The sequence below is a fragment of the Pongo abelii genome, chromosome 3 (assembly GCF_028885655.2).
Source record: "Pongo abelii isolate AG06213 chromosome 3, NHGRI_mPonAbe1-v2.0_pri, whole genome shotgun sequence".
NCBI classification, from domain to species: Eukaryota; Metazoa; Chordata; class Mammalia; order Primates; family Hominidae; genus Pongo; species Pongo abelii.
The window spans coordinates 206,272,621-206,296,498 of NC_071988.2; the positions used below are offsets into that span (position 1 = coordinate 206,272,621).

At 42.5% G+C, this 23,878-nt stretch overlaps 1 protein-coding gene across 7 annotated transcripts in view; it reads left to right on the forward strand.

The window, feature by feature from the left end:
- The window catches only part of STOX2 (storkhead box 2), a 217,725-nt gene that overhangs the window by 188,697 nt on the left and 5,150 nt on the right, over positions 1 to 23,878 (forward strand). For 4 of the 7 annotated variants that reach the window (NM_001134192.2, XM_054553418.2, XM_054553417.2 and 1 more), the window contains 2 exon segments: positions 12,872 to 13,024; positions 20,451 to 22,716. In NM_001134192.2, the coding sequence (NP_001127664.2) occupies positions 12,872 to 13,024; positions 20,451 to 22,716 (2,419 nt within the window). 7 annotated transcript variants of the gene reach the window in all.

Genomic DNA, 23,878 nt, shown 5'->3' on the forward strand with positions numbered 1-23,878 from the left:
ATACTATGACTTGAAAGTTTACTCTTTCTTCTTATTCCAGATTCTAGGACGTCCGTTTCTGTTACTGGCTCCTTCTTGTGCTTGGATGCAGCCCCCTAGCATGCACCAGGCTTTAGCGTCAATGCTACCTGGGGGATGGAGCCAGTCCAGAAAGGGCCAGGTAGGTTTCCCCTGCTTTTATTTCAAGAGTTGTTGTGTGCAAAGGAGTATGGTGAAATGTCAGCACCACCTGTGAAGAGGGTGCACGGTCCTCTGAGAAGTCTTGCTGTTCTGCTCCTCCTGCAGCCTCAATCTTAGGCAGTCTGGGTCCTCCCACTGTGGACTGCCCACCACACATGACCTCACCAGCACAGGTCATCCCAGAGCTGCTCACGGGGACCGAGAAGTCCACAGCAGCAGGATTTGCCAATAGGAAATAATCAGACTGCCCCAGATTTCCCTCAGCTGTATGTCTATCTCGCTCGCTGCTCTGAGGGAGGCATTCAGTAAATAGTATTTGACATTTTTTCTGGGTTTTTTTTTTTTTGGTTTGGTTTGGTTTGGTTTGGTTTTTTGAGACAGAGTTTTGCTCTTGTTGCCCAGGTTGGAGTGCAATGGTGCGATCTCAGCTCACTGCAACCTCCGCTTCCCGGGTTCAAGCGATTCTCCTGCCTCAGCCTTTTGAGTAGCTGGGATTACAGGCATGTGCCACCACGCCTGGCTAATTTTGTATTTTTAATAGGGATGGGGTTTCTCCACGTTGGTCAGGCTGGTCTCGAACTCCTGACCTCTGTTGATCTGCCTGCCTCGGCCTCCCAAAGTGCTGGGATTACAGGCGTGAGCCACTGTTCCCGGCCTCGAAATTTTTTCTTACCAATTAATATATAGTGCCTGAAATTTTGTGTACTGTTTGGCCTGTTAACCTACATGCAATGCACTAAAATCCAAGAAAGCCTGATTTATGTGCCCAGGGACTGTTTCCAAGACTAACATCATATTGAGGCTGCTGTTAACTGCTAAGGAAGTAAGCATATTTCATCATAGTCTGCTTTAGGATTCAGATTATGACAGAGCTGTTTTCTTACAACATCCATGGGCTTTTCACACAAAAGCTTTTTTAAAAAACATGACAACGAAATGGTAAATTTTGGTCCTCAAAAGTACATTACATGCCTCATTTCCAAAGTGAGACTTGGCACATCTGAAAGCATGGCTTTACCCCCTCATCACATGGATAGTTTCAGTACTGTTACAGATATTTCTGAGAGTGTTGAATCCCGTATGTAATTGGTAAGAATTTTTAGAACATTTTTAAAGGCAGATGTTCAAGACCCCTTGAACATCTTCTTTCTCTTCGCATTCACATCCATCTCATAGCTCACCCTCTCACAGAAGAAAAGAGAGCATGTTTCCTTTCTTCACTGTCAGAGGTCTCTTCTTTCTGCATGGCAGTTTGCATCTTCAGAGCAACGTTGAGGATGCTGAGTCAGGTTTAAAGGATGTTCGGTCAGAAAAAACACAAGCATGGTATGTTGCAAATACAGTTCCATCATGTCCTCACACCCATCGATTCTACCCATCCTTAAGGACCTATTCCAAATCTCTCTCCCCTGGAAAGTTCTCCCTAATCACCCCAACAGGTGGTCATTTCTAAATCCTTGCAACTCCCATTATAGAGTTAATTTTCTAGTCATTCATGTGTTTTCTTGCTATAGCTCTTCTAAGGGTGTTTTGAACAGCAATGTGTATGTTTCTTGAAGGTTTATATTTTCACACGTGTATATCTTGTATTCCCACCTAAATTGTAATCTCATTGAAGGCAGAGATCAAGATTTATGCTTTTTTCTGCTATCTACATCTCCTAGCAGTTCCCTACACATGGAAACCTTCCAATAAATGGTTGAATAGGAAGAGGCGCAGTTTAAAAAGTGGGATTTTTTTTTTTTTTTTGGTCATAGAGGGTTAGAATGATCTGGTTTTGCTAATTTTAAAAATCTTCACAGGGTATATTCAGGCTAAGGTGGACCTCAGGAGTCATGCATGCCACTCTAGAAGTTGTGATGGTTCTTACCTTGAGACAGTGTCACAGCCAGGAAAGCTGCCTTACCCTGCTTGTAAAGGACTGTTGCCGTTAAGGACAAATGAGCATGTGAGGCCCTTCAATGTGGACACTGATCACGGTTTACTTGAATTGTATTGGACAAGCCATCCTTAAGTTATAAGGAGTATGCTGAATTCGGGAAGTTTACGTGAAAGTCATTTTTTGACTCCTACAGGACATTTTCCTTAGAAGAGAGAGCCAGAATGGTTACTAATAATTCAGGTCATATCAGAAATTATTTAACTCCTAGTGTCACTAATTTTTAGTACTAAGACTACTTATTTAAGTCCTGGGTTTCCTTTCCCTTTCTTAGGTAATGGATTGGCCTACCTTAAGTTTTGAAATAGGTCAACATCCTTTGATATCCTTGTAATTCTCTATCCACACTATTTCCCATCTCCTAGTGCCTTTTTCTCTCCAAAGTCCCGAGTGTAATGCATGTTTGCACTCCCAGCCTGGTGATGCATCCCAAATGCTATGTGTTCTATATATCTGATTAAAGAACTACTTCGTACTAGTATAAGAAAGACCTCTGCACTCTTAGCCTTCCCAAAGATATTTTAGTTTTTTAAAAAGGCTTATTTTTAGGACCAAACAAATTTTCCATTGGTAGAAGGGAACATCATACACCGGGGACTGTTGTGGGGTGGAGGGAGGGGGGAGGGATAGCATTAGGAGATATACCTAATGCTAAATGACGAGTTAATGGGTGCAGCACACCAACATGGCACATGTATACATATGTAACAAACCACATTGTGCACGTGTACCCTAAACTTAAAGAATAATAAAATAAAATAAAATAAAATAAAATAAAATAATAAAAAGAAATTCAAACACTGTAAATGAGTAAATTGGATAAATCTAGATGGACTTGGGGAAGATTTTTTTTTTTTTTTTCTTTTTGACAGAGTCTTTCCTTGTTTCCAAGGCTGGAGTGCAATGGCACCGTCTTGGCTCACTGCAACCTCCACCTCCCGGGTTCAAGTGATTCTCCCGCCTCAGCCTCCTGAGTAGCTGGGATTACAGGCATCTGCCATCATGCCTGGCTAATTTTTTGTATTTTTAGTAGAGTTGGGGTTTCTCCATGTTGGCCAGGCTGGTCTTGAACTCCTGACCTGAGTTGATCCACCCACCTCGGCCTCCCAAAGTGCTGGGATTACAAGCATGAGCCACTGTGCCCGGCCAGGGAAGATGTTTTTAATACTAGCTACTATTTATTAAACATGTATTAGGTCTCAGGGACAGGGTAAGCACTCAACATCCATTATCTCATTTAATCCCCTCAGTGAGTCTACAAGGTAAACATCATTATGTATACTTTACAAAAGAAGAAATTGAAACTCAAAAAATTAAATAATTTGCCCCAAATCACACAACCAGAGAGGAGCAGAACTGGGCTCTGAACCTATTTTGACTACAAAGCCCATGGCCTTTACCACCATCTTGTAATGCTGAATTGAAGAGAGAAAAGTTACTTAATTGTACAGTGACTTAGACGTTTCCTCTGTGTATCTGATCTGATCCCCTGTCCTTTCTTTCATGCCTCTGAATTCTGACATAGTCCTTTCATAATGACCTTCACGGCAGTTGGAAGGGATAGGAGGGTGTTCGGTTTTAGGGGAGTTGGTAGCAGTCAATCCGTATAATTTTGTTGTAATTTGGGAACTGTCAACCTGTCCATATTTGTAGTTTATTTAATTAGGACTTCCTGTCCTATTACAATTGTATTTTACAGAAATCAGTCCCACTACAGTTGTCATCCCTAAACTGATGAAGCAGAGAATACATAAGATGAGAAATAGCTCTGGTGATTCTAACTTAAAAAGAGGGAAAGTGAATGTGTGACCTAGAGTTGTTAGATGATTTATTCAGCTGAAGTTGGGAAATATCATCAGTGGAAATTGGAGCATCTAATGTCTAGTGTTAGGCCAGGTTATGCTGCAGAACAAACATGAAAGAGAAGTACAGGGTGGCTTAAAATAGGAATTTATGTTCTGTCTTATGTGATGCACTTAACTTAAGGGAAAGGAAGACATCATATTACTCAGGTGCTCTTGTTGGTCAGGTGCTTTACAGAATTTCAGGACATCTGGGAGATCTTACTAATTGTTATCATCTAGGACTGGTATTTCATCATGATTTTATCCCTGTTGGTAAGCGGCTTTAACTTCATTCTGGTTGAAGGACTGGAGCACAAGTGGCAGCTGGTGTTGGAAAACATCTTGTAAGGTAGCAGGGCCTTGCGTCTTCTTGTCTATGTATGTAGGACCTTTTGATTCTACAAGCATTTGAGGACCTGCCGTGTAAAAGCATTCGGCTAGGTTTTATTCCATGTGCCTAACACATACCACCCTGGACGTAGCTAATGGGTTATAGTGTGGAGCCTTAGCAAAGGCGTTAATTACGGAATTAACCTGGTTGGTCCTAGGGCTCATATTCCATCCTACCTTTTCTGCTATGCATCTATTGCAAATAGCTAAATGGTCCAACAGAAGTGTTAGTTGTTCCTATCAGAGACGTCAGGAATCATCTCTAGCGGTGGGGAAGGTGGCTCTTGGCCAGGGCACTCTCACCCACCACTGCCCACAAGGATGGCCCCTTTCTGCCTGATGCTCTACCCTTTCTGCCTTGTCTGTCTCTGCTTATTCTGTGATAAGCTTTTACCTGTAGTCAAATCTCAGTAACAAGAGCAATAGCTAATGTGACTAATGAAAGGTTGCAGACTGGGAAGATCATGAGTTTCTTCTGTAGACCAATGAGCCAATTAATTCATTACTTCCCATAGTGGCATTAGACAGACTGATCGGCATAAAGGTTCGGGTGATGTGGGGGATGTTAACTCATTCTTTTGGGTGCCCTTAGCCACCGTGGTTACTCTTATTTAATTCTATTCCCATTAGAAGTTTCTTAGTAAGTAATAGCTAATGGACACCAGTATTTCAGTATGATTAATGAGTGTCTTTCTGTTTACGCTCTCTTTTGAGTAAGATGGTTTACTCAAATAATAGCTTAGGAATTGGACCTGCTTTAAGATACCCATTAGGTGATGAAGTAAAGCATTAGGAAACGTTTAAAAAGTTGTTATAGAATCTCTAAATATTCTAAAATTCCTCTTTTATGCTGTTGCCTTCAGCCAACTATTGCCATTGGGCTCAGCCTTCAACTTTTGAAATCAGTGGCATTTGAAACAAACCTACAGTAAACTAGGAAAAGTGCCTTTTCATTGCCAGTTTTCTTCTGAATGTCAAATACAAACATTCGAAAGTCAAGAATAGTCATCTGGTTTCAAAGGAAAGCTGCTTAAAACGCAGGAGCATGTGAGGTAATGGGAGCCGTCTGCTCTGCCCCCACCTGATGGGTGCTGTGGTCTTCAAGAGAGCGCATAGGAAAGAAGTATGTGGTTGTTTTTTTAGAACAGCTTTTTAAAAAATATTGTAGTAGGTTTTCTGTTAAAAGAGCCAAACAGCGTTAATACATAAAATTGGGGTTAATAAATTGAATTAAATTGTAAAACACAAGATTTGTCTGAGGCGCTGCATCCAAGAAGTTGTTCACTTAACTGTAACCCCAGAAAGCGGGTGATTTCCCCAAGCCCAAGGGCATTTAAGATAAAACTTGGCAAAAGAATCATTTTCTGAAGAGTTTGTTGAGAGGAATAGAGTTGTGTTGTCCCCATGCCCATAGTGCATTTTATAGACATGTTTGACTATTTTTATGAGGAATCACAGTATCCACTACTTGTGGTAATTTTATTGGCATCCGTAATTTTAACTTGCGTGTTAATTTTGGCAGTACAGAAAACAAAAGGGGCACGTGTTAGTCCTGAGGAACAAAGCTGAGCAAGACTTTGAATTTAGAAAGAGAAAATGATGAAGCCTTTATTGTAAGGAAAGAAAAAATTACTGGCCAGTATATGGAGCCGTTTCTTTGAAAATTAAAGCCCAACTTTTTCAGATCAGATGAGTGTTAAAATAGTGTCCGCAACATGATGGAAACAGAGCTAGACACCCGTACTATATGATGCTTTTATGCCAGAATTCTGCTGCATTAATATAGGATCATAGGATTTAGGAGCCTGAAGGAATCTTTGAAATCATTTCATCCAAACTCTCATTTTACAGATAAGGAAACAGGCACAGAGCGGATAATTGTATTTTGTTTTAAGAGACTGGGTACTTATCAAATTGTCTCTTGAATGCTTTTTTTATATTGGGAATTTCTCAATTATAAACTAGTACAGTTTCAGAACCACATTTGTAAGTGGGTTGTTTTGGTACAAGAACTTCATTAATGTCAAAGATAACTCTTCAACCCAGAGAACAGATTACATTAACATTTGCAATGAAAAATAGTACCTTAAACGGAAAACAGGATAATTCATATGGAATGTTGGTGCTTGAAAAAAAAATTATTTAAAGAAAGCTAAGATAAAGGATGGAGGCTGGTACTTCCCAGGCTGTTTACTGTGATGCAGTTGGCCTGGGGGAAATTCTGGCTTTCTTTTTCTTACACCGTTGTATGAGGATGGGTGCTTTAAGATGAAATGACATAGTTTTATGTTGGCTTCTGTAGCAGGTATCTTTTGGAAAGCTACGGATGTCACTCAGGAAGGAGCAAGTGTAAGCTGTTGTGAAAGTCACATCCCAGGAGCAGTGCTGGCCTCCTGCGTGTGCACAAGCTGAGGAGTTCCTGGAACCTCAATTAATGACTGCAAAAAGTGAAAATGCCATTTATAAAGGACAGGGCTTTATTATAGTCCTCTTTTTTGTTTTTTGTTTTTTGTTTTTTGTTTTGCACAAATAGAACCGAGATAAGAACAGTTTTGGAACTTGAGTGCTTAAAGGTATTTGATGTATAATAGGCATTCAGATATTTCTTGAAAGGATGAATTATGTGTGAGAGAGTTTTTTTTTGAAATAACTCCAACTAAAGTAACGGGCCAAAAGTTGGAAGGGGAAAATAGATAGAGGGATTTAAATAGTGAAAATGGATGTGCTTGATAAAGCTATTTCCTGAGGTAGGGGTGACTAGCTGTAGACAATCCAAGAGCAGGTTGGCGTCTGCAGGACATCTGCCTGTTGTCTGTTGTGCGAGTGATTTTAGGAGTCACCAGCTCTTTCTCCACAGTTGCACAAGAGTGATTTTCTCATACAAGCATATCATGTGATTTGTCTGTATGAAAACACGGGCAGTGTCCCGTCAGCGTCAAGAATAAGACCTAAGCCTTCTTGTCTTGTCAACCAGGATCTGGCCCTTATTTTCCTCTGTATCTCACCACCAGCCTGCCCCAGGGGAGCCCGAACCTGCCGCAGCTCCCCAGGCTCAGCTCCCCGGGCTGCCTGGGTTCAGCATGCTGCCCCCCGCACTGGCTGGGCTGTTCCGCCTCTCTTGGAGGGGGTCCATCTTCCACGCCTCTCATCATCCACCTGGCTACTCTTTCTCTTCATGCCAGTCAGCTGACAATGACCTCACATGAAAGCAGTGTCCACATTTTCACTCATGCATTTTAAATGTTAAATACTCTTAAAACAGAAGTTTACTTACAATTGTAATATTTTCATGTCTTTTCACATTTTAAGCTCACTTAAAAATCTATGGAATGCTTCCTCTGTCCAAGGCACTGAGTTTGGTTTCATCTGAAATAGCCTAGATTTGACAAAAGTCCTCTGAGGACTGTACTTAAATGGATGTTTGTAAGAAAATAAAGCTGAACTAAAACCTATCTACTCATTTTTTAGAACAATAGGACAGAATTATAGCAGTTTAGAAAGAATTTTTTAGCTGACAAAGTGCCAATGTGCTTTAAGATGAGTTGTCATTATGAATGTGTTCTGAACTAATTCTGACGATGGAAAAATCCATCCTATAAATTATAGACAAGTAAGTTATAATCCACATTTCATGCAAAATATGGTAGTTTCTGTAGATTATGTAGATTATCATGACTAACAATATTTTAGCAGTACTTACGTTCTCTTTTTTCTTCTTTGAATAAATAAATGTGGTCCAGTAGTTGGAAGAATTTTCTAGTAGCATATCTTAAAAATGACTAGTTGGCTCCACAGAAGATTATGGTAAACTTGAATAATGTTTATGTTGTGTTGAGAGATACCTGTGATTCCTTTAATACAGATCTTAAATGCATGTTCTAAACTTCACTTAATATATAATTATTCTTTTAAAAAAATTACTCATTTTTATTAAATTTTAATTTCTTATTGCTATATAGTAGTTGTATTATAAAGTTATTTTTCTATAGTAACTGCTGTGTTTGGAGGCCTATTTCTCATGGAGTTATTTGGGGGAGTCTTGGAAATTGCATGGCTAAACTTATTTGTTCTCTTTTTGTTTGCTATTATTTAGCAAAAATATTAATAAAATTACAATCCTTTAAGATGACTAAGAAATTCCTTGGATTATCATGTTAAAATGGATATTCATTCAGTCAATAAATATTTGTTGGGTAAGCACTGCATCATTCTAGGTGCTGGGAATGTGGCATTCACGTTGCCTTCTGTCATGGAGCTTACATTCAACTGGGTGAGACAGACAGTAAACCAGTGAACCAAACCCACATGCACGCATGCAGGGAGAGAAGACAGTAAACTCGGCTGTGATGGAATGGCAGTAGGCCAGACAGTCAGGTTAGGGCTTTCTGATGAGGTGCCAATTTGAATTCAGACCTAAAGCATGAAAAGCCAGTCTTGAAAGGTCGACCCAAGGTGCATCCCAGGCCAAGGGCACAAAAAATACAAAGGCCCTGAGTTGAGGAAATGCCTGACATGTTCAAAGAACAGAGGAGGTTGTGAGTGGCAAGTAAGGATGGAGGTGGGAGTGGTCCTAGTGTAGGGTGGACAGGCTCAGACCGTGTGGGCCCTTGTAGGCCTACCAAGGAGTTCAGCTTCTCTTCTAAGTGCAGTAGGCAGTCCCTGGAGGATTTTATGCAGGGAAGTGGTGTGTTTTTGTTTTCCTAAGAGGACCTTGGCTGCTCTGTGGAGAGGGGAGTGTTGGAGGCAGGAGGGAAGGCTGAACATCATCAAGTTCTTATGAGGGACCACGTGAGAGATGATGGCAGTTTAAGGGAGCTCCAGGGATACAATCCAGGGGACAGACCAGGAAGCATTTGGTTGTAGACAGGATTGCTGACGGGGTTGGGGATGGGAAAGGAGTTGAAAGTGATATATCTTAGTGCAGCACAAAAATGAGATGAGGTGGAGATAGTTATTTAGAACATCCAAATTCCATTTTGTTCTACATTGTGAGTTAAAAGTTGTTGCCCATATTCATTATTATAGTGAAACTGAGCTTTTCCAAAGTAAATGCCATTCAGACACACTTAAGGCATGCTGCCTCTTGGAGTTGGCTGCAATGAATGAAAAGAAATTAACTGAGAATATGGCAGTGAAACCAAACAAATTGTTTCAGCTAAACCCATAAGGACAAGCATGACCTAAACCAAAGCAGTTAATTTTGCTAATAGTCATTTCTTTTTTACAGACAGTTCGAGTTTCCTCTTATGACCTATACAAAAATCTGCAAATAGTCCGGCCTGCATTTTGGGGATCGTATTTAGTATTTTTGTATCTTTCATCTTCTGAGATGTTCTTAGTTATATAATAGGCATACGTTAGAAGGTATTAACCTCTCAAGTGATACCCAAGTCCAGAGGTTCTGGAATCTGCATTGATCCTCTCCCTCTTTGCCAGCTGATCCCATCTTCCTTTTCATCTGACTTTAAAAATCATCCCAGGTGACTTTCAGGTCCACATGGCTAACTTAGCACCTCTGTAAGAAAGCTGGCCTCAGTGCCCCTGTCCTATCCAGTGGAGGTGGAGTGAGAGAGAAGGAACTATAGGCCAGTGTCTCAGACTGTCTGTGCCTGAGCTGTAGGGCCTGCTGTAGGGAGGGCAGAGTCAAACAGGTGAACTTCCCAACTCCCACCTCTGCTGCAGCTCACATCAGCACTCAGCCAATCTTTACACATTTCTTATGTATTTATTGATTTAGAGACAGGGTCTCGCTCTGTTGCCCAGGCTGGAGTGCAGTGGTACAATCTCAGCTCACTGTAGCCTCGATCTCCCAGGCTCAAGCGTTATCTTCCCAGCTCAGCCTCCCAAGCAGCTGGGACCACAGGCGCGTGCCACCATGCCTGGCTAATTTTTGTATTTTTTGTAGAGATGGGTTCTCGTCATGTTGCCCAGGCTGGTCTCAAACTCCTGGGCTAAAACAATCTGCCTGCCTTGACCTCTAGAAGTGTTGGGACTATAGGTGTGAGCCACCACGCCCAACCCTCATTAGGTTTTAGAGTAAGACTTCATTTAGGCTGGGCATGGTGGCTCACACCTGTAATCCCAGTGCTTTAAGAGGTGGCCAGACTGTAGTCCTAGCTATTTGGAAGTCTGAGGTAGGAGGATCTCTTGAGTTCAAGGTTGCAGTGAGCTATGATTGTGCCATTTCACTCCAGCCTGAGCCACAGAGCCAGACCCTGTCTCAAAAAAGCAAACAAACAAAAAAACAAAAACAAACGAACAAACAAAAAAACCCAGCTTTTTTTGCAGGAGAAAAAAGGATATGACAAATCTTTTCTTTAAGATTTAAATACATTGTTCTAGGCCGTTGCAAACTTACCCACTGAGGTGGTCCCAGCCCACATCATTCTATCATTCCGTCATTTTTGAGTTACCAATATGAATTGAGCTTCACCAGCCAATGAATGAAACTCACATCCCCCAAAATAGCCCCAAGTTCACACTCGGTCTCGCCTGCTACTGCCCCACAAAATATTACAATAATTTTTCCGAGGGTGTCTCTTTATGATGCCTATGACCCATAGGCCCCAGAAATTTGTGGCTTCTAAGCTAGGTCAGTTCCTGGCTTCTGCTGATTTTTCTTCCTTCCTCCTTTTCTGGATATGGGTGCTCCTGTCTCCCTCTGGCCACTGGGACAATGTCTTATCCTCCTCATATCCATCTTGCAGAGAGTAGAGCTACAGTAGAGCTGATGGGAGCCCCATGTGGTCCAGGGAAAGGGGGGCGTTGAACTGAGCTGGGTTTGGGAAGGGGGTGAGGCCTGGGCCTGGGCACTGGAGTCCTGCTGCTTTGTCCGAGGCACCTGTTGGACTCTCCCCATACATGCTGATCTTTATCCCAGGCCCCGCTGCCGGATTTCATCTAGCAAACCATTTCTCTTCTAGCCCATCAAAGCAGCAAGTTTTTCCCCATAGGGACTCTGCACTCCTCCTGCAAACTAGGAACTGTGGCTGGTCATGGCTTTCAGTGCCTGATAGTGAGGAGGCTGGTCCACCCCAGAGCAGCCAGACACCTTGTCGGGGAGGGTGTTGCTTAATGCCAGAGGCCAACCTGAGTCTCGGTTTTGGTCAACCATGGTAGCTTATTACAAGCATGCTTCAGAAACAAGAAAGGAGATATTATGTAAGTACATTTAGGAAATCAGATTAGAAACTTAACAGACCCTATGAGCCCTTCTGTGTTCTACTGTGTTGATAGTTTGCATCCTCTGTGTGTAGGACATGTTTTAAAGTGTAACCTTGGAGAACCCCAGGTATAAAACAGGTGGCACTCAGGTGTCAGGAGTGAACTTTCCTGCCCTCCTAGCCTCTGCTTCTACTGGGGGCACCTCCATCCCAGAAATATTCCAAGAAATTCTAGGGATCCTTGGAGCATCACTTGAAAATCACTGCACTGTGGTATAAAGACTTGAGAAATGAAGACAGATATTTGCACTGTTGGTTGACATCTCAAGAGTCACTGTCCATCACCCCTCCAATGCGGGGTCTTCAGCCTCTCCTGCCTCCACTGGCCCTTTTGGTGTGCAGGAGGCCACAATCTCTGAGGGAATTGTAATCTACCTTCTCCCGCTCCTCCCAGGCCATAATCCCCACGGCCACCACAGTCATCTTTCTGAAATCCACACCTGCCTTTGGCCTTCCATGGCTCACCACCCCTCATAGAAGGCAGAGCTTGGACACTCAGCTCTTTGTTCATGGTCGTCCCTACCTACCTGTCCCCCTTCGCTTCTGTGCCCCAGAAAACATCTGCTTATAGGTCCCAGCCCCGCAGGACACACCTACTCTTGAGCACTGGGTTCAGATTACACTTCCTTGGTGGAACCTTGGAAATTCCTGCTTCTGAGCCCCACCGTGGCCTCCGGGAGGTGTTATCCTCCCTTGACTCTCAGGGCCCAGGTGTTGTTCTGTTCTCTTGTGTGCCTGCCACACAACATTGCGAACTTCGATCTGCTTGTCTGTCTCCTCCATCTAAATAGAAACTGAAGGCAGAGATGTTTGGGGAGAGGCGCACACTCTCTCTCTGTAGCTCCCATTCCCCCAGCAGACGTGTAAAGGCGTTCAATGTTTGAATGAATGAATCATCAAGTTACACAAATGCAATTTGTCGGGATATGAATGGCAGTTATTAAATAAATCAGCTCCAAGTTAATAAAAACGGAAATAAAAGCCTGTTGTTGCAAGACTTTCAGTACTAGGACTATTTAATGAGATCTCAGATGTTAAAGGGAAGTTTTATTTGTTAAGGCAGTAGGAGCTTCCACTGCGTGTGGAAGTCTTTCCACCTGAGTGGAATTGGCTGTGGCTTCTGTGTTCAGAGTGGAATTGGCAAGCAGCTTCTGTGTTCGGAGCTGACTGTGTTCGTCAGACCAGGACCAGGTGAACGCGTGAAGGTGGGAGGGGTGTGGACGCGTGAAGGTGTGTGTCGGACAGATGACTGGGTCTTTTAATGAACCACTCACTTGAAAATTGTCTTTCTGCAGGTGATGTATCACCCATCAGTATGTCTCCCATCAGTCAGTCTCAGTTTATTCCACTCGGGGAGATCCTCTGCTTGGCCATCTCAGCAATGAACTCGGCAAGAAAACCTGTCACCCAAGAAGCACTGATGGAGCACCTGACCACGTGTTTCCCAGGTAACAAGGCAGGAACATAGCACTTTCCAGGTGGCGGTGTGCTCTGGTCACTCTAGGACTCACGTGGACTGTTATTCCCATGTTTAAAGAGAATAGGAAAACGTTCTTCCCCAAAACTGACCAGAAGCTTTTCTTACTTCTGTAATTAAAAATCCAGGCACCTGCATGACATCAAAAAATAACTGCTTCAGCTGTAATACTTTTTAAATTGGCACCAAGAGGAAGAAATTAATTCAGAACCCATGAAGAATCTGGCAAAAATGACCAGGACTCCAGTCAGTCTTTGCAAACTAATCTTTAAATACATGAACATGAGAGTTCAACAGCTGAAAACGTTAGTCCTAGGGAGTTAAACTACAGGAAGGGTCATGTCGAAAATTAACATATCTTACATATTTGTGTCATGGCTTGATGAGTTTTAAGAAAATAATATTGATAAATTAGGATTTCATTTAAAAAAATAAAATATTTACTTTTCTCTTAAATAGTATAAAAAGGAGGCAACAGTCCAGCCATTGTATGAGTGGCATTTGACGCTTTCAGTGCTGGAAGGTGTTAGGAAGGGTGACAAGCTGCAGAATGCAGGACCCTCTTTCAAGAGAGCCAGTGTATTGTCACCCCACCCCCAAATAGAGATCCTGCGAGAGTTGCCCATCTCATGTTTCAAGAGAATCTGGAAATTTGGTCTTATGTGAAATCTCTACATTTCCTTAAATATTGACAATTGTATGTGTGTATACATTTTAACATTTGTGTGCCAGCAACATGCAAGTCAAATGAAATACATTATCGGGCTACCAGTTTGCCAAATTGGTGTGGACTCAGCCTGTTTCTAGGTTGAAATAGAGATTATATTAAAAGGGAACGTTTGATATATTTTTCATCCAACTTAGAAGAGATCTGAGTAAATATAAGCTGTTAATTGTATCAGTTAGCTTTTGCTGCAGAAATGCTGGGTAACAAACAACTACAGAACATCAAAGGCCTACGGCAACAAGCGTTGATTTCTCTCATGCCTCTGTGGGTTTCCCAGGAGTCAGCTGAGCCAGGTGGGGCCCAGCAGGGTAGTTCTGCTCCATCTGTACCCATCCGATTTAGAAAAGGGTGCAAATGGAGATCTCCTTCACTCGTGGGATGGCAGAGGCACCAGAGCACAAGCCCACTGCACGAAGGCTCTTCAAGCTTTGTTCATGCCAGCCCATTAACACTGCAGTGACCAACGCAAACCTGCTAAACTCAAAGTCAGGTTGTGGGGAAGTGCACCCTACACATGGGAAGAGAACGGGAGGACTAATTCTAAGCTAAGTAGAGATCTTATCTACTATATTGGTCTCCCTGCTTTTCCTTTTGTCCCCGAGAAATGTTTTCTCCTTCTCCTTGTGATATTTCCTCCTTTTTCAATATTCTAATTAATATGCTTTGATAATATGTATATGGTTCAAAATCTCTAACATGAACCCACCCTTGCAACATACAAATTATTTTAAGCTTTCTAGCATTTTATTATCTATGAATATTCTTCACTGTCTGATTGCCTATCTCTTTTTGTTAAGTCCTAGGCAAACCCCTTTCCTTTCAGTAGTGAGAGAAACAGAATCCCAGGTGAGAGCCACCTAAGTGGGGACAGATAGTGTTGGCAAATACAGTGGTCTTGGAGGAAGGACCTGCTTTCTGTCCTATGAGTGCGTAGCCACTTCTGACGTTGAACAACCCAACAGCTTTTTAAATCCTTATATTTTTGTATAGCTTCATGAGAAATCACACGGCTTTTCTGAAATTGGTTACGTACCACGCATTTTTGGGCTCTAAAATAAAGAATGGAAAGAACATAGAGCCGGTGTGTAATAGTGAAATGCTCCTCACTGCCAAGCAGCTGATAACAATATCACTAACTTGCAATGCTTTGTGGATTAATCCATAGGTCATTTGTACTTAAAAGAATAGCTGTTTTGGTAGCTTTTATGGGAAGAGAACTTAAATCCCAAGGCCCTGGTTTTCAGACAGACTGAGGAGCTTTTTCTTCTGTGTGACACTGATGCCTCCTTGGTCAGCCTCAGAAGTTTGCAAGGACACCATACAACCTAAGTCTAGCGCAGGAGTTTGCTAAACTGCAGGCCTAGTGTGGCCCACTGCCCGTTTTTGTAAATAAAGTTTTATTGGAACACAGCCGTGCCCATTTGCTCATGGATGATCTTTGGCTCCTTATGCAATAGTGGCAGAGTTGAGTTGTGGCAATGGAGGTCATATGGCTAAAAGCCTAAAATATTTACTATGTGGTTCTTTCCAGAAAAAGTCTGCTGACCCCTGGGCTAGGGCATGGTGGTAACTATTTAAAGTTATGTTCAGCAATAGTTCCAGATTTTAAACTGGTATTTCATAAAAAATGAAAGTTTGTTTCCTGCCTGCCTGCCTTCTTTCCTTTCTTCTTAGCTCCCTTTCTCCTTTCTTTCCCTTCCATCCTTTGATTTTTTTTTGTCTGTCTTTTACTATCAGTTAAGCTACAGCAGAAAATATTTTAGAAAATCTAACCCTTTAAATTCTACTTGAAAATTGTATTTTTAATGACAATGCTAAAACTCCGAAGGGATTTAAAGATCATATTTATATTTTTTTGTTTTTTAAGGTAAGAATAAAGTATTTAGTTCTTTTATATCTTACTATCCAAAAATAAAGTTTTTGAGCCTAAGTATTATTAAAATATTTGGATCTCATATTTAATGTATATTTTATAAATCAAAAGTATAGTCTAGAATTGGCTTCTTTTCTTGTTTTGGGCATCCACATTCCAAAGAAAGTTTTTAGTGAAAGTTTTAGTTTGCTTCTAGCAAAAATTACTGGACCGGGCGTGGTGGCTCATGCCTGTAATCCCAGCTCTTAGGGAGGCCAAGGTGGGTGGATCACGAGGTCAGGAGATCGAGACCATCCTGGCTAACACGGTGAAACCCCGTCTCTACTAAAAATACAAAACAATTAGCCAGGAGCGGTGGCAGGTGCCTGTAGTCCCAGCTACTCGGGAGGCTGAGGCAGGAGAATGGCATGAACTTGGGAGGCGGAGCTTGCAGTGAGCCGAGATCACACCACTGCACTCCAGCCTGGGCGACAGAGCAAGACTCCGTCTCAAAAAAAAAAAAAAAAAAAAAATCTGATATATCAAAACTTAAACCTTTTTATCACTTTTCTATAAAAGTGAGAAAAAAAGTTGGCTGAATTTTGGAAAACCAACTCAAACAACTTTTATCTATCAATTTCCATTACAGAATCAAGAATATTTTAAAAAGGCTTATAAAGAATAATACTTGCTTCTCGTATTTCTAAATAACTGCACATCCATTCATCCAGAATGATCATTTAAATTGGTGGTCTGGTACCTGTTAAGCTGTTACAACTGAATCTTTCTGGGAGGAAGGCTGGTCTTCAGGGACATAGAGCTAGACCTATAAGGCTAGGTATGGAGCTGAACTTGACTTTAGAGATTGCTGGAGAATGTTAATACTACATACACTGTGTTCTGTCTCCTGTTCATCTCCTTATGTTGGCTCTTGCTGAATTCTTCTTCAGCCAGCGTTCTTCACAAACAAGAATAATCTAAAGATGCTCATTAAAGCGTTTCACTTGAAAGTGCTTAACATACAGAACAGGTCCATGTGCTCGCTGTTCTGACAGTTTGTCAGATTTGCAGGAGTAAAGCAATACATAGAGGCTGATTGTGGTGGCTCACACCTGTAATCCCAGCACTTTGGGAGGCCCAGGTGGGCAGATCACTTGAGGCCAGGAGTTCGAGACCAGCGTGGCCAACATGGTGAAACCCTGTCTCTACTAAAAAATACAAAAATTAGCTGGGCGTGGTGGTGCACGCCTGTAGTCCCAACTGCTCGGTGGCTGAGGTAGGAGAATCACTTGAACCCGGGAGGTGGAGGTTTCAGTGAGCCAAGATTGTGCCACTGCACTCCAGCTTGGGTGACAGAGTGAGATGCTATCTCAAAAAAAAAAAAAAAAAGCAATACATAGGTATAAGTAGACCACAGTGTCATGCAGTGTTTTAAAAGTTATTTTTGCTTTGAAAAATGTAAAGGTGTGAAAGAGATCAGGTTCAGGCCTGTTAGGATGTAAAGTTTATTTTTGTTCTTTAAGCCCTCACAATCTGAATTCATGATGAACTTTCGGAGTTGAATTTGGAAGTAGTGGAATATGCAGACATTAAACATCCATCACAACCATCACTTTCTCAGGTCAACCCTACAGATTTCTGATAGAACCCTGAATTTCACAGATGATCAGTGAGTACACTAGGGCTTCATAATAAAATGATAATCATAAACATAAGCAACTTTCATTTAAGTCTGAAAACTCTCAGGTCATAGCAGGGAAAATGGATTGGACGGGGGCAAAGACGGTTTCTAGTGTGCATTATCAAATTAAACATTATTTGATTGATATACCTGGAAACCCAAGACATCAGAAAATTTAAGCACAAATACTCTATGGAAATAGAAAATTTTTTCTCTATTTTTCTTTTTATTCCTTCATTTGAGAACCACTGGAGAACTTGTTTTTAATCGTAAGTAAAGATTATTGCATTGTACTCATGATTCTATATATTAATAGCTTTATGAGTTTCCTACGATCATTATTTGGAAGGCCTACAGTCAGCAAATTCTATAATAAAATTAAACTTCTGCTTTATAGTAATAGCTATTTTTATGACATATACATCAGCTTTCCCTTATTAGGAGCCATGGTAAACTGGTCAATCATGAATACTTACAAATGAACCTTACGAGTTTTTGAAAAAGTTTGTCACATTGTTGACTAAAAGTATGCTACCATTTAAGATGTGGTCGGTTTTAAACATGGGCTTGTTATCTTGATAACTGTGCCAAACAACGACAGTGGGCATCATTCCTGAGACTGCGGTGCAGAGGTGTGCCCTCATCTCAGAAGGTATATTCCGTGTCAGTGGTGTCCCCTGAAGTTATTCAGTGGAAGGCACTTTGAGAGGCAGAGGCAGGAAGATCGCTTCAGCCCAGGAGTTTGAGACCAACCTGGGGAGCAACATGGAGAAACCCCATCTCTACAAAAAATATAAAAATTAGTCAGGTGTGGTGGTGTGTACCTGTAGTCCCAGCTACTCAAAAAACTAAGGTGGGAGGATCACCTGAGCCTAGGGAAGTTGAGGCTGCAGTGATCTGAGATCTTGTCACTACACTCCAGCCTGTGCAAGGGTGAGATCCTGTCTCAAAAAAAAAAAAAAAAAACAGAAAAGAAAAAAATTCATTTCTATTTTATACAGAAAGTATTATAAAATTAAAAAACAAATTTTGTTATTATTGGTCTTAAAATCATTTGTATAAAAACTAATGCTCACTTACCACAAGTAAAGTATTAGACTAAAAGGAAACCATGCAACTCAAAAATTAAATAATTATATTAATACATTATCTATGAACAATGCTACCTTCTCCGCCTTGGTCACTAAAGATGCCTTCTGAAGATGGTAACACAAATGGGTGTGTATGTTACCTCGCATTCACGGATTTTCTCCCCTTGAGAATTCCAGGCCATTTCTAATACCTTTATTTCCTGCTTTGGAAGGACTTGGGGAGTTGAAGCATCTCAGCTGACCCAGGTGTTCTAGGTTGGTGCACATTGTTGTTTGAAGGCAATCTGGTTTTCCGTGGGTCCCAACCCAAAGTGGACACTAACTCCCAGCTAATGTTTATTGAGCACTCTCTGTGTGCCAGGCACTGCTCCACACACTAAACTCCTTTCACCTCAGCCCTGTGGCTACAGGTACTATTGTTATCTACCTTTTGATGACAGTGAATGGAGGTTCAGAGAGGCAGAGCTGCTTAAGGTGGTGCCAGCTGTCTTCATTTGCTAGGACCGCCGTAACAAAGTGCAGATGGCTCAACCAACCAACATGTATTGTCCTACAGTTCTGGAGGCCAGAAGTCCAGAATCACGATCTCAGCAGGATTGGTTGTCCTTCTGAGAGCTGTGAGGCCCCTGTCCTTGGCTTATGGATGGCCACCTTCTGTGTGTCTCCTCACACTGTCTTCCCTCTGTGCCTTTCTGTCTCCAGCTTCCCCCTTTTTAGAAGGACATCAGTCATATTAGATTAGAGACCGCTCTGACGACCTCATTTTTACTTGACTCTAAAGACCCTTTCCCCAAATAAGGTCATGTTTAAAAGGATATTAGGAGTTAGGATTTCAACATACAAATTGGGATGGGGAGTGTGTAATTCAACCAGTGACACCAGCTAACAATGACAGGGCAGGGTTTCAATCCAGCAGCCTGGCCCCAGCCTTTTAGTCTCCACCTTACACTTCCTTATTCGTGTGAGGTTGAACCACATGAAACTGCCATTTTTGTGAGTCAGATGGTTAAATATGGGCAGTTTCACATGACTCAACCTGACCGACTTGAGATCAGTTTTCTAAGTATCATCACCCTTTATGTGCCTTGAGAAATGGAGAATACCCAAGAAATGAAGTAAATGGGCTGGAGCCTGGAGAAGTTAAACTCTCTTAAGAATTTATACTCTTAATTCTGTCTCTTAAGGTAGACGAGGCATAAACATGCACAAAAACCCTTTAAAAACAATTATCATACAAAGAAGCTTTCATCATTTTCATCTGGTGTGTCTATTCTAGCCAATATGGGAATTTTGGACAAACAGATACAGAGTGTCAAAGCCTTCACTCATGTATTTATTAGGGCTCTTTGGTTAGAAATTAGAAAAACCACCTTCATCTTACTGACTGACGCCAAAAAGGAGAACATTCTTACATGAATTTTACCCGTGCTGCAGTCAGTTTCCAAATGGAAGGCGATGACTCCAAAATTAGAGGGTATATCATAAACAGTAGTCAAGTCTAGTTGCCCTTTTATATAATTGACAAAATTAAGTTTATTAAGTAAAATCTTTAACAATGAGCACATACAGTAACTCTTCTGTGATAGCCTCCATATGTGTTAGATGTGTTTTTTAATATCAAGGTAGATATTTTCACTCTGCTTCTCTAGTTGCTTTTAATGAAAAAGCCTTTTCTATACTTTCATATCATATCATGGGAAACATTTTTCATTTTTCTCTCATTTAAAAATATTCCGTCTTTCCTGTTTCGTTCAGGAAACAGGAAACAACAGGTAACAACAGTAGCAATCTGACTCCACCTGACTTCCATCTCTGTCTTGCCAGCTTTTATATCTGCTCATTCTGTGGGTAGTAATTTAGGAGTTATCCAAGAAGTTGAGGATTTGCGCTGAACTTAATGAACACCTTTGTCTGAACTGTGCATCCTAGCTCTGTGACGGTACTTCGCATCTTGGCGAATGAATAGGATCCTGGAAATCAGGAATCGACATGTTCTGTCTTCATTCTCACAAGTGGGTTTTTTTTTTTTTTTTTTTTTTTTTTCAGGTGTTCCAACCCCAAGCCAAGAAATTCTGCGACACACGCTGAACACGCTGGTACGGGAGAGGAAAATCTACCCAACTCCAGATGGCTACTTCATCGTGACCCCACAGACTTATTTCATAACTCCTTCCCTCATAAGAACTAACAGTAAATGGTACCATTTGGACGAGAGGATACCTGACCGGTCTCAGTGCACCTCTCCGCAACCCGGGACCATCACGCCCTCTGCCTCAGGCTGTGTCAGGGAAAGGACATTGCCCCGAAACCACTGCGACTCTTGCCACTGCTGCAGAGAGGACGTGCACAGCACGCATGCACCCACCCTGCAGAGGAAGTCTGCCAAGGACTGCAAAGACCCTTACTGCCCCCCTTCTCTGTGCCAGGTGCCACCCACTGAAAAGAGCAAAAGTACTGTAAATTTTTCCTATAAGACAGAAACTCTCTCAAAACCTAAAGATAGTGAAAAGCAGTCAAAAAAATTCGGGCTAAAGTTATTCCGGCTAAGTTTTAAAAAAGACAAGACCAAACAGCTGGCCAATTTTTCTGCCCAGTTTCCTCCTGAAGAGTGGCCGCTGCGAGACGAGGACACGCCAGCTACGATCCCTCGGGAAGTAGAGATGGAAATCATTAGGCGCATTAACCCAGACCTGACCGTGGAAAATGTCATGCGGCACACCGCACTCATGAAGAAACTGGAAGAAGAAAAGGCCCAGAGGAGTAAAGCCGGCTCCTCTGCCCATCACAGCGGAAGGAGTAAAAAGAGCAGGACTCATCGGAAGTCCCATGGAAAGTCTCGGTCTCACAGCAAGACACGAGTGTCTAAAGGAGACCCTTCCGACGGTTCACATCTGGATATCCCAGCTGAAAGAGAGTATGAGTTTTGTGATCCTCTTACCAGGGTACCCAGGGAGGGCTGCTTCATCATTGAACACAAAGGAGATAACTTCATCATGCACAGCAACACAAACGTGCTCGAGTCCCACTTCCCCATGACACCAGAATGGGATGTGTCTGGTGAATTGGCTAAAAGGAGAACTGAGATGCCTTTTCCTGAACCGTCTAGGGGAAGCTCCCACTCAAAAGTGCACCGAAGCCACAGCCATACACAGGACCGGAGGTCCAGGAATGAGAGATCCAACAAAGCCAAGGAGAGATCCAGGTCGATGGATAACTCCAAAGGCCCTCTGGGTGCTTCTTCTCTAGGGACGCCAGAAGACCTTGCTGAAGGCTGCAGCCAAGACGACCAGACCCCCAGCCAATCCTACATTGACGACAGTACTTTAAGGCCTGCACAGACTGTGAGTCTCCAAAGGGCTCACATTTCGTCCACAAGCTATAAAGAGGTGTGTATTCCAGAGATAGTCAGTGGCAGCAAGGAACCGTCCAGCGCTTGCAGCCTTTTGGAGCCAGGCAAACCACCCGAGAGTTTGCCATCCTATGGCGAACTTAACTCTTGTCCAACAAAAACAGCCACAGATGACTATTTCCAGTGCAACACCTCTAGTGAGACGGTGCTCACGGCACCATCACCTCTGGGAAAGAATAAGGAGGACCATGACACTCTGACTTTGGCAGAAGGGGTGAAAAAGCTCTCCCCATCTGATAGGCAGGTCCCCCACTGCTCCAGGGAGCCTGTGGGGCACAAGGAGGAGTCACCAAAAGGGCCGGGTGGGGGCCCAGCTGCTTCGGGAGGAGTGGCTGAAGGGATCGCCAACGGACGCCTCGTCCAGCACCATGGTGCCGAGCCCAGCAGCTTGGACAAGAGGAAAGAGATATTTAGCAAAGACACACTGTTCAAACCTCTTCACAGCACCTTGTCTGTAAACAGCTATCACAAATCAAGCCTGTCCCTCCTAAAATCTCACCCGAAGACACCTGCTGACACATTGCCAGGCCGATGTGAGAAACTGGAACCGTCCCTGGGGACCTCGGCGGCACAAGCCATGCCTGCTTCCCAACGTCAGCAGGAGTCAGGAGGGAACCAAGAAGCCTCTTTTGACTATTACAACGTCTCTGATGATGACGACTCTGAGGAAGGGGCAAACAAGAACACGGAGGAGGAGAAAAATAGAGAGGACGTAGGCACCATGCAGTGGCTCCTCGAGAGGGAGAAGGAAAGAGACTTGCAGAGGAAATTTGAAAAGAACCTCACTCTTCTCGCCCCAAAAGAAACCGACAGCAGCAGCAACCAGAGAGCCACCCATTCAGCCCGGCTGGACAGCATGGACAGCAGCAGCATCACAGTGGACAGTGGATTCAACTCCCCACGGTAGGGAGAGGTGTCTCTGTGCACACACATGCACCTAGCGGGGCCTGGGGCTTTATGCACGTAACTTAACCAGTTTCTGATTTCGTAGTCTCAGTTCTATGGATGAGGGTTAAGAGTTGTATGAGTTGTATTGTTAACAATCTGTTTCTGACTTCTTTTTCAGGAATTGAAAAAAATGTTTCTGCACCTGTAGAGATCACCAATCTGGACTGGTGGGTTGGCTCCTCCCCTCAAACTTGCATCAGTATGATCTAACTAAAACCAACATTTCCAGTATTTTTTCTGCTACGTTCATATTGCCACCCATGCTAAGAGAAGGATGTTTTTTAAGTCCTTCAAAAATAGTAACTTTTTGAGTAGAATAAATAGTCCGGGGGTGGGGGAGGAAGATAGGGGTTGGGAGTAAATTGATTGATGCTAAGAGAGGGGTCCCTCTAGTGAAAATATAATAGCAGATCTGAAAACCTCTCCAATGGATCTAGAAGCTTGTTGCCATTTGGATCCCAGTGTTCTGTGCAGCCTGTCCTTCTGGCGCACACACCTTCCTTTCACCGCCAAGAAGTGGAATATTTCTTCCCTCACAGTGAGGGCAGGAGCCTGTGCTCTGTTAGATCAAAGCAGGTGCCATGTTTATTTCTCCTCCTGCAGAAATCACAGAGCCCATTTGGGCAGTCTAATTGTAGTTCCTTGTTGTTAATAGGTGTTAGTTCAGCAAAGGGTTGACAGTCGAGAGTTAGTGGTGCCCAGTGGTCATGGCCAAAGCTCTAGAGTTGTTCAGGGATTCAGAAAGCAAATAAGAGTCTGTGCAACTTCCTTTTTTCTCCTTAACTCTTTCTTCTCCTCAAAGAGCAACATGGGACCTAATTCTCTTTCTAACTTCTACTCCAGATTGGTGACTCTGAGATGCAGAAATACTACTGAGAGATTGACATTTCTCATCAGCTGTGATTCCCAAGATTTTACAATACTTATAATTTTAACATGGATTCAGATAGGATTATGTACTTCATATATTTATTTTAACTATTAAGAATTAAAATTAATTCTGTTGTGATCGTTTCACTATATCCCTGGATAATTTTGGAAGTGAGCATCACACAGCTGGAACTGGGAATCATTAATTGCTTCATCCCATATTAGGCCTTTGTGATTTATTAAAGGG